The sequence below is a fragment of the Saccoglossus kowalevskii genome, chromosome 7 (genome assembly GCF_978046115.1).
Source record: "Saccoglossus kowalevskii chromosome 7, keSacKowa6.1, whole genome shotgun sequence".
Classification (NCBI taxonomy): domain Eukaryota; kingdom Metazoa; phylum Hemichordata; class Enteropneusta; family Harrimaniidae; genus Saccoglossus; species Saccoglossus kowalevskii.
This window is the reverse complement of record NC_140647.1, coordinates 14,535,312-14,546,365: the sequence shown is the minus strand read 5'-3', so window position 1 is coordinate 14,546,365 and position 11,054 is coordinate 14,535,312. Positions and strand designations below refer to the sequence as shown.

Here is an 11,054-nt window from a genome sequence, read left to right as displayed (position 1 = left end):
ACAATAATTTAATATCTTCATATTAACCAATACAATAATTTAATATCTTCATATCGGCCAATACAATAATTTAATATCTTCATATCAGCCAATACAATAATTTAATATCTTCATATCAGCCAATACAATAATTTAATATCTTCATATCAGCCAATACAATAATTTAATATCTTCATATCGGCCAATACAATAATCTAATATCTTCATATCAGCCAATACAATAATTTAATATCTTCATATCAGCCAAAACAATAATTTACTATCTTCATATCAGCCAATACAATAATTTAATATCTTCATATCAGCCAATACAATAATTTAATATCTTCATATCGGCCAATACAATAATTTAATATCTTCATATCAGCCAATACAATAATTTAATATCTTCATATCAGCCAATACAATAATTTAATATCTTCATATCGGCCAATACAATAATTTAATATCTTCATATCAGCCAATACAATAATTTAATATCTTCATATCAGCCAATACAATAATTTAATATCTTCATATCAGCCAATACAATAATTTAATGTCTTCATATCGGCCAATACAATAATTTAATATCTTCATATCGGCCAATACAATAATTTAATATCTTCATATCGGCCAATACAATAATTTAATATCTTCATATCGGCCAATACAATAATTTAATATCTTCATATCGGCCAATACAATAATTTAATATCTTCATATCAGCCAATACAATAATTTAATATCTTCATATCGGCCAATACAATATTTAATATCTTCATATCGGCCAATACAATAATTTAATATCTTCATATCAGCCAATACAATAATTTAATATCTTCATATCGGCCAATACAATAATTTAATATCTTCATATCAGCCAATACAATAATTTAATATCTTCATATCGGCCAATACAATAATTTAATATCTTCATATCAGCCAATACAATAATTTAATATCTTCATATCGGCTAATACAATAATTTAATATCTTCATATCAGCCAATACAATAATTTAATATCTTCATATCGGCCAATACAATAATTTAATATCTTCATATCGGCCAATACAATAATTTAATATCTTCATATCAGCCAATACAATAATTTAATATCTTCATATCGGCCAATACAATAATTTAATATCTTCATATCAGCCAATACAATAATTTAATATCTTCATATCGGCCAATACAATAATTTAATATCTTCATATCAGCCAATACAATAATTTAATATCTTCATATCAGCCAATACAATAATTTAATATCTTCATATCGGCCAATACAATAATTTAATATCTTCATATCAGCCAATACAATAATTTAATATCTTCATATCGGCCAATACAATAATTTAATATCTTCATATCAGCCAATACAATAATTTAATATCTTCATATCAGCCAATACAATAATTTAATATCTTCATATCGGCCAATACAATAATTTAATATCTTCATATCAGCCAATACAATAATTTAATATCTTCATATCGGCCAATACAATAATTTAATATCTTCATATCAGCCAATACAATAATTTAATATCTTCATATCAGCCAATACAATAATTTAATATCTTCATATCGGCCAATACAATAATTTAATATCTTCATATCAGCCAATACAATAATTTAATATCTTCATATCGGCCAATACAATAATTTAATATCTTCATATCAGCCAATACAATAATTTAATATCTTCATATCAGCCAATACAATAATTTAATATTTTCATATCGGCCAATACAATAATTTAATATCTTCATATCAGCCAATACAATACTTTTCATATTTTCATATCGGACAATAAACTACTTTTCACATCTTTATTTTGGCCAGTAGACAACTTTTTCATCTTTGTGTTCTGAATTATGATTTTTCGATCTCTGTTTATTTCTATATGACTTCATAAAGATGTGTACATTATTATAACATCAATAATTATGGACATTTTTATAGGTTTCAGACAAGTCTATAATTTAGATTTCATTTCTCATTTTCGAAAATTTGAAAATGTTATAACAAATATCAAATTTGCGTAATGGTTGAGTGAAACACGTTTTTTTTTGCGATTATTCCAGTTCATCATATCCCGTTACCTCGTATTGCCAGGCTTTGTATTGGTTAGGGACTCCACTAATGGTCTCAGTGAGTTCTTCGTTGGTAAAATCTAGTCCAACATAGTATCTGTAAAGGTGCAATTCTAACACTGAAGGTCTCATGCCACTAATCAACCAATGACCGTTCAATTTAAATGCCTTGCAAGAACCAATGAAATATTTTAAATATTTTTTTTTTCTCAGGTGCTCCCTGTTTGAGGGCGTGATAAACTGGGTCAAAGGTGAGACCAACCAGCGGCTGTTCACCTGTTCTAATCTTATTTTTTTTTTCAGTGATTTTTCTAGGTGCAATTCAAATGCTAGTACAGTGGGTGTGTCTTGTTTACCTGAGATTTGCAAAAGTTTGAGCTGGCCAACATGTTATTTTTTTCATGTGGTTGATTATTGGCATGTTGATTTCCCATTTTTGAGCCATGTTTTCAACTTTGTTTATCATTTTCATATAGCAATCTCGTCATATGTTAACATTGTCGTCTGTGGAAATTCAATTAGTGGTATGTGCGCCCTCGCACCAGGCATTAGTGTGCGCATGGGCGACGCGCATGGGCATAATAGTATTTTTGTCACATGATGTAGTTTGGTCATGTGCATTTATTTACCAACATTAGACAGTCCTGAAATCGTCGTTATTTAACTGGACGTTTCTGAGACTCATTGCGATCCGATTCTTCGTTTCAGGTACAGTAAATGTTATGATATAGTCTAGATGTACTCCCTCATGTTTCGTTACAATTTACATGCATAAACTGTGAAAAATTGATGAACATCAAAACTTTTTAACTGCGTGGCACGACATGGCCGGTGCACACATTATTTGCTGTGAAACGATTTTGTCATTAAGATTGCTCTGGATGTTGTAAGATCTGATTAGAACAACTGACGCTTTACTTCAAAGTATCGCCAAACGCCGGCAGACTTTGTCTACGGCCTATACTTACCCCCCCCCCCCCGGGGTATGTCAATACGTCTCGGGATACGTCTAGACTAGACGAAAGTTTACAGGCGATCAATATTTTGAAACAAAGTAGTTAATCAGTCATTTTTCTGATCATACAAAATCTTGGTGGTTTCCACTGTATTTATATGAAATATGATTTGCAAATCATGTCGTTGGAACCTGTGAATAGCTTTTGTTAAATAAAAATACATTTGTAAATAATCATTAATTGTCAAGTCTCGGCCGCACAGGCGCTCGGAACGTTTCTTGGCTAATAAAAAATGATCTAAAGAGGGATCGGCGTAGTTAGTCAGTCGCCCGTACATTCCCCTGCTACTCATATAATAAGGGAGGGGCAAGGTTATTTTCATTCAACGTAATTGCAATATTTTTTTGTTCGTACAACGTAAATTGAAAAAATAAATTCTGTAATTCTGTAATCACAGGCTAGACGTACAACGTAATCAATCATATATTTTATTCGTACACTGTAAAAATGTGTTATTTTTCTCGGTTCGTACAAGAATTTACATCCAAATAAAAAAAGCCGTAAAGAATAGTACAGGGTAATTACATTTTCGAAACTGTAAAACGACTAGATGACACAATTCACTGCAAAATTCAATTTTCACTGTAAACTGTAAAAACATCTTTTTTTTCCCTTGTAATTTGTAAAAAGCCCTATTTATTTCCCGTAAAACTGTACCAGCTACCTCCCTTGCCCGCCCTCTAATAACACAAGGTAATAAAACGTTGACACCATGACATCGAAACTTCCCGAAAATAACATGATTTTCCAAATTCACACAACTCAAGCATGATATCGGTAGAAATACTATCAATCGACTTACATTACCTTTATTCAAACTAAAACAGGTTAAATCCTGTGAAAATCAAAACACCAGAGCAATAAGAACAAACCCATCTACGCGGATATTTTGAAGCAGAGGCCCAAGCATGCGTATATGTTTAGAACTGCGCATGTTTGGAACTGCATTATGCAGATGTTGGTTCTCCAACACATTGTTTTCATTTACATATTTTAATTTGCTTTTCACACCAGTTACGCAGTTAGGTGTATTGTTTTTGTCAAGCTCCATTCCAAGTTGGTATGCTTCATGAACTAGAGTATTTTCATTTTAATTTTTAATTTTTAGCCAATAATTTATTAAGTGCTTTATGCTCGTTAGAAGTAGGGGATACCAACCAAGTTCTAATAGACATGCTAAATTACTAGCTTTACAGTTAACTTTACAGAATTTGGTGTGTAGCTTCTCCATAGGAAGCATATTGTTATGAAGATCTTTGGATTGTAGTATGCAATCACTAGCCAATACTTCACTGCAATCGAGTAGGACTTGTTTGATTATGCTGTCAAATAGTTTTATTGCGATGTTATTTTCTGAGTATAATAGTTGTTTCATTTTGAATAGTGCTTTTGTTGCTCTGTGTCCAAGATCTTCCTGTGCTTTGCTGAGTTTACCTGAAGAATTTATTTTTAGTCCTAAATAAGTATACGTTTTCCAAATCACGTATGTAAATAGGTCTCTATGTGGTAGTTGAGTGCGGTAACTGAGCGTCTCAGTTTTTATGAAGATATGCGTTGAGCATACGCTCACTTTCAAAAGTAAGCGTGGAGCCAAACAATGGAAAGCTTGAGTGCGCTCACTTTTAAAAATAAGCGTGGGAACAAACCATGGAATGCTGGTGATGTAATGAAAGCTACGCTCAGTTTAACATGAAGTTGATACAAGTTCGTTTCAGAGGTCTAACTTAAGTTAAAGAATCCAATCTGGATTCACATGAGCAGGACGTTTGTTAAAACTGAAGCAACCATATTTAAAAAAATATTCACGCAGTTTGAACTCATGACCTTGTAAGATGGACGCGTCTGGTAATGAGGGACTACGCTTACTTTTACGTGTAATAGTAGGCATGGGACCTACAATAGAATGAGAAGTGCGCGTGTCTGATTTCAAGTTACCATAAGTCACCAGTATATACATGAAGTTTTGGAGAGTACTATTTTGATTTACGCAAGATAAAAGCCGCGATCAGCTACAATTATATTTAATAGTGATAAAGGTGCAACTCTGGCGTGAAATACAACATGACCAAAATATGTTTTAAAAATATTTATTCCTGTTATTGTTTTAGTGTTGTGTGACCAACAATAGAGATGGCTTCTGGAGACCAAGCTACTTACCAACAGGAAGAAGGTGATCAGTCACATTATCAACTTGATAGAAACAGGGCTGATAATGTTGTAAAAATCTTTCTTGAGTTGATTGACTTACAACGTGAACTGGCTGCACTGAATGGCAAATTAAATGCAATCATCACACAGTGTAAAAATGTACCAAGCATTGCTACCAAGCTGGAGATAATAGATAATGCCAATCTGCCAAAAGATGAGTGGACGAAAGCTGATTCAAATGAATTAGAAAAACAGGTTGAAAAAAATCATGGATATAGTGCAAGACTTGATGACCAGGTAGGTAATATGAGGTTATCACCTGCTATCATTTGATAAGAGCGACGTCATGGGTTAGTATTACCCAGAATCCATGATCCAAAGTGATATCAGATCTAAGCTTGTTGGTGACCATGCATTTGTACCTACTGCTCTCAATATGGTTTTTGAAATGAACAGCAATATTTCTCTTCTTCACAATATTTTTTTCAGAATAAACTTTTTATTTTTTTGTCATATTTGTCATTGAACCATGCAATTAATTGTTGTTATCTAGTTTGAAATTCTTATTTCACAGCGTTAAAAATAATACTATCGCACAATACTCTGCATCGTGTTCAAGCACACAAAGAACTGTTTAATGTGAAATATCAGTTAGTGCTATTCCCCCTAAACATCACTACTATGAATGATATGTACCATAGTCAAGTGATAATATGACTATGCATGAATGTATTACACTGGTAGTGAAGTTACATGTACCTGGTGGCTGCCATGTTTGTTTTTATCAGCAGAGAACACTTACACTCGTAATCATTCCATATTTGGAATTCACATTTCCTAATATGGTAGGATGCAAATACCTAGTGCAATACCGCAAAATTAAGGCACGCTGTAACTTATGGCATTACAGTGACAGATGTATAATAATAGAAAATATTATTATGATTGTTGTGTTGTTTTGTATTTGATTTGTTTTTATCCAAATTGAAATAACCAGTTCGTTTGTTTGTTTGTGTCTAATATAATAAAAAGTCTAATTTTCTTTATATCGGTAGGTTGTACAGTCTGAGACCACTGGGAATGCAGATATTGTTGGTGACACAGGGTTTTCAGAGCTTAGCAGGTTAACAATGCATCCGGTGGCTACTCCGACTGGTAATGAGGTGTCCACTGTTGCTGTTCTCCAGGAACAGCTGTGTACACCTGAAGTTGACTTGACTCAAAGATCCAAGAATTTGTTGAATAAGTCCCAGTTTGCTGAGCACAAACCTTGTAAGAGTACAGATGAGTTCTTTTCTACTGTGGCTCTACAGAAACAGCCAAGTGCTGCTAAAGTTGACTTCACTCAAAGTGCTCAGATTCTTTTGAAAAAAGAGAAGTCCCAGGACAAGGTAGACTATGTTGAAAAGAAACTTGGTAAGAATCTGAATATGGATGAGTTTGATCTGAAACATTGTAAAACTAACAAAGAATGTATTAAAGTTGTTGTGCCACTCGCTGACCAAGATTCCTTATCACAGACAGCACCCACGCATCGTAAAAGTAATTTTTTTTTACAAAAGTGTTTCGAGGTCAGGGAATGTGACGATCATATTGAGTTGTCACACCATAAGATGGACAATGTTGAACTTGGAAATGGTGAAGAACTTCCTATGCATGTTGAAGAGACCATTGAAAATGATGTTGATGCTGGAAACATGCCATGTTATTTGTCAACGAGTGATAAAACGTTTGACAGAGACAAAACTCGCATTCTAAAGGCCAAAAGCAAAAGGAAAATAGCTATGCAATTTCCCTCCTATAGTGATATGTTGCATTCAGTAGACAGAAGAATTGCCAACTCTCTCCAGTCCAACAGAGATAATGTTGATGAGACATCAGACATGTTAAAAGACAATCCACCTTCTGAATTGACAAACCAAGCAAGCGACAAAACAGAAGCAACTACTAATGTACCAAAACCTAGCAAGGTAGGGGGCCTTCAGATGGCCCATCACAACCAGCCATTCTATTCACAGCCAACTGGTTTGCATGAATCAGTAAGACCGGCAAAAACTGAGAAGTGTATGAAAACCAGTGCCTTGACCTTGACCAAACCTTCACATGGCACAGATGTCACGGGAGATGTCAGCAGTGTCATTGGTTCAGAGCAGTGCTATATCCATGGTGCTGGGTTACCTGCGTATCACCCAAAGTTGATAACAAACTTTATGCATCCATGGAGTGATAAAAATATGTTACATCCAGTGGACAGAAGAATTGCCAGTGACAGTCCACATATAAAATCACAATGTCTTGGCAACTCTCTTCAGTCCTATAGAGATAATGTTGATGAGACATCAGACATGGAAAAAGATTATCAACCTTTTGAATTAACAAACCAAGCAAGCGGCAAAACAGAAGCAACTACTAATGTACCTAGCAGCAAGATATGGGGCCTTCAGATGGCTGAATCACATCAAGTTGTACAAGCTTCAAAAAACACTTCACCGGTGTTGTCAGCTACAGCTAGGAAATCGGTTGCACATGTACCGGTAGATGTGAACTTGGATGTGCAAAACCAAGGGTATTTGAATGCAATTCCTTCTTCACCATGTGAAATCCAATCATCTTATCCACAGCCAACTGGTTTGCATGAAACATTGAGATTGCCAAAAAATGTGAAGTGTATAAAAACCAGTGCCTTGACCTTGACCAAACCTTCAGATGTCACGGGAGATGTCAGCAGTGTCATTGGTTCAGAGCAGTGCTATATCTATAATGATCGATTACCTGCGTATCACCCGAAGTTGATAAAAAACTTTATGCGCCTACGCATTGGTGTTCCATTTCCAGTACAAGTAGGGCAAGACCTCCCTAAGCGTTGCTTACGAGGAACTGGTACATATTCTGTGCAGAACAATTATTATGCCTACCCAGGTAATATTGTCATGCATTGTCAAAATCTGTTGTTTCATATTTACATAGTGTGGAATACTTTATTTTCACTGGAATTAATTTACGCTGAAAAGGCTTTTTGGGTGTTTTGTATGGAATTTATTTTCACTGATTTTTGATGAGTTGAATGTGAAATATAGGAAACAAAGTATATTCCCTGGTTTTTATTTTCACTGAATCATCCCTGCAGCAAAAATAGTGAAAATAAATTCCAAGCGAAAATAAAGTATTCTTCAGTAGTGTGTTCAATAATGCAGTACTGGCAGGTCAAGTTTTATAGAAAAAGAATATGCTATTTGAATAAAAAAAAAATAGTTTATAGGGGAAAATCAATGCACTCTTGAAATAATTGAAATTGAAAAATTTGAAATTAAAATAAAATTGAAATAATGTCCAGTGTTTAAAATAAATATAAACATGTATGCTATTATTTTTGTAAACGGATTATGCTTTGAGCCATTTAGGGTTACAGTCATGTGTAAACAAATGTACACATGCTTCAATACATAATCCGCAGTATGTTATTAAAATGCGTGATCTTGCTTGATCTCATTTTCCAGGAGTTCGGGTAAAACTGAAGTATAATTGCCGACATATTGCCACAGTCGCATGCTTGAGACCAACTGATACTATCAGTGAGCTGCGTCATATTGTCAAATACAAGGTACTGGATTCAAGTAATGGGAGGGAGGGAGGGGGGGGGGTTACTGTCATTCAAAGATATTCATTAAATCTTGTAATCTTCCAACCAGCAGCAGTATTGTGACAATCAAAGCATGAATGGATGAATCCTTTGACACAAGTGTTAATGTCCATATCATCACATGCTAAAAATTGGCCTGGTCGGCCCTTCACTACTGTAAAATACTTTATTTTCACTTTTTGGGTGTTTTGTATGGAAATTATTTTCACTGATTCTTCACTAGTTGAATGTAAAATATAGGGAAAATAGTATATTCGCTAGATTTTATTTTCACTAAATCATTCTTTCAGCGAAAAATAATTCCAAACAAAAATAAAGTATTTTACAGTATTAGAAATTGTGGATTTCTACTTCATGGCAATATTGGGGGCTTATCAACTCTATTTATGGATTCAGTTACAAGCATAATCGCTAACAAAACAAATTATCAATTTGTTTTTTTTTCAGGTGTCCCAGGAAACTGGTTTACACATGGATCGATTTGTGCTTCACAATGCTATCACTGGCATGCTGCTTGATGGTGGTAGTTACATTGGACACAACAACTTGACAGTGGAGATCAAACCAACCTCACGTTGGTTTTAATAGAAATCCAGAACAAACGCAATAGATATGGGTGGGTGGAGTGAAAGAGTGAGTGCTGTATTTGATTTGTTTGTGCTAAAACGTCATCTAGCACCGTTGTAGTATGCAGGCTTGCATACTCCACTTACTCAACTGTTATGCATACAGCTATGAAGGATGGCTCACTTGGAAAAATGTATAGTCTTATATAAATAAGAGAATCAGCTCTACATATTGTACAATTTGAGCATCAATAAAAATTTACATAACCACATACAAGGTTTCAGAAACTACAAGCAGCTGTAATGAAATTTTGAGCTTTTAACCCAATTTAATAGATGGGTTGTTGCATTATCATCTTTGCTGCTGTCTTCAATTTTATTAAATGTTTTTATCGAGCAATAAAAGATGTAAAAGTAGTATGGTTATCACAAGATAACTGCAGAATAAGCACTCCGGTAGTAAGAGTTACCTTCATTTGATATCACCTTCATATGCTCATAGAGTGTTGCAGTGTTTTATAGATAAACATTATTTCAGGTAGTTTGCTACCATTAAACATAAAAAAAAATGATAACAATAAATTATTCAATGATTGTTTGTATAGGTCATTTGTATTTAATGTTTTTCACGAAGAAAGAAGGCTGTGTTTTCAAGAAAACTTATACAAAATAATCTAAAAAGCGGCCATTTTGGAACATTTTCATAGAACACATTATTCCACAGATAACTGGTATTCAAATTCTCCCATTTTTTAGTGACTCTCATCTGTTGCCCTCATAACACTACATTTTGAGATACATGTATGATGGAATGCTTCTGCCAAAGGAACCAATGGTATACTGTTCAATTTTCACGTTTGTTTTGTGGAAAACTTAGTTAGGTGACCATATATTTTTATTTCAGAATTTTGAACCTGACAGTAACCTAACCAATCTTGCTGGATTTTGAGGATTTCCGAATATATTTTTTTCAATGGTAGCAAACTACAGATGAAAGCGTCGCTGCTTATTTACTGGTCTTTTTCTGCAGCATAATAAAACTTTAAATATGGATGAGAATTGACATAATTTTTTGTGATGTTTGATAATGTAATTGATAAATAAATTAGACTAAGATTTATCGTGACCCTGTTCTGGTACTATATGCAGCCCACATGTGGGTTTTCATTCAATAAAATAATTAAATTCTCTAATACGCTTGTGCACTGGTTATTTGTGTACATACATACAGTCTTTGCATATGCGTATTAATGTTTTTAATTTTTTTATCTGAGTAATGCAACATTTTTAGCTCATGAATCGTAATCTTATTTTATCTACAGTGTGGTGTATCGAACATTTTAAAAATTATTTTTTTGTCCATATTACATTCTTAATATTACAGTTTTTGGTTCAGCCTTATTTATATATTATATATATAATGCATATTTCACCAAGTGATAATTTTACTGCATTCCATGTAATGGAGTATATAAATGTATATAGTGCACATTTCACTAAGTGATAATAATTGTACTTTTTTTATTGCATTCCATGTAATGGATTATATAATATGATGAATTTCTGTATATTTGAAAGTATAATAAAAATTTTGATATGAAGTA

At 33.5% G+C, this 11,054-nt stretch overlaps 1 protein-coding gene across 4 annotated transcripts; it reads left to right on the top strand.

The window, feature by feature from the left end:
- Positions 1-2,700: 2,700 nt before the first annotated feature.
- Positions 2,701-11,054, top strand: LOC102808609 (uncharacterized). 4 transcript variants are annotated; one of them, XM_085501141.1, is made up of 6 exons: positions 2,701-2,788; positions 5,205-5,541; positions 6,300-8,163; positions 8,742-8,845; positions 9,332-9,500; positions 10,355-11,054. In XM_085501141.1, exons 2-5 carry the CDS (start codon positions 5,227-5,229, stop codon positions 9,467-9,469), a joined length of 2,421 nt encoding a protein of 806 aa, XP_085357267.1. In that variant the 5' UTR covers positions 2,701-2,788; positions 5,205-5,226; the 3' UTR covers positions 9,470-9,500; positions 10,355-11,054. The 4 variants fall into 4 exon arrangements, 3 of the variants coding, with proteins under 3 accessions (XP_085357267.1, XP_006818528.1, XP_085357269.1); XR_014929897.1 differs by lacking the exon at positions 8,742-8,845; XM_006818465.3 differs by having other exon boundaries at positions 9,332-11,054.

Excerpts from the sequence above, each read along its gene's own strand:
- LOC102808609 (XM_085501141.1), top strand. The coding sequence starts at position 5,227 with ATGGCTTCTGGAGACCAAGCTACTTACCAACAGGAAGAAGGTGATCAG. Across the intron at positions 5,542-6,299 it reads GTGCAAGACTTGATGACCAG|GTTGTACAGTCTGAGACCAC; the intron begins GTAGGTAATATG and ends TTATATCGGTAG. Across the intron at positions 8,164-8,741 it reads CAATTATTATGCCTACCCAG|GAGTTCGGGTAAAACTGAAG; the intron begins GTAATATTGTCA and ends CTCATTTTCCAG.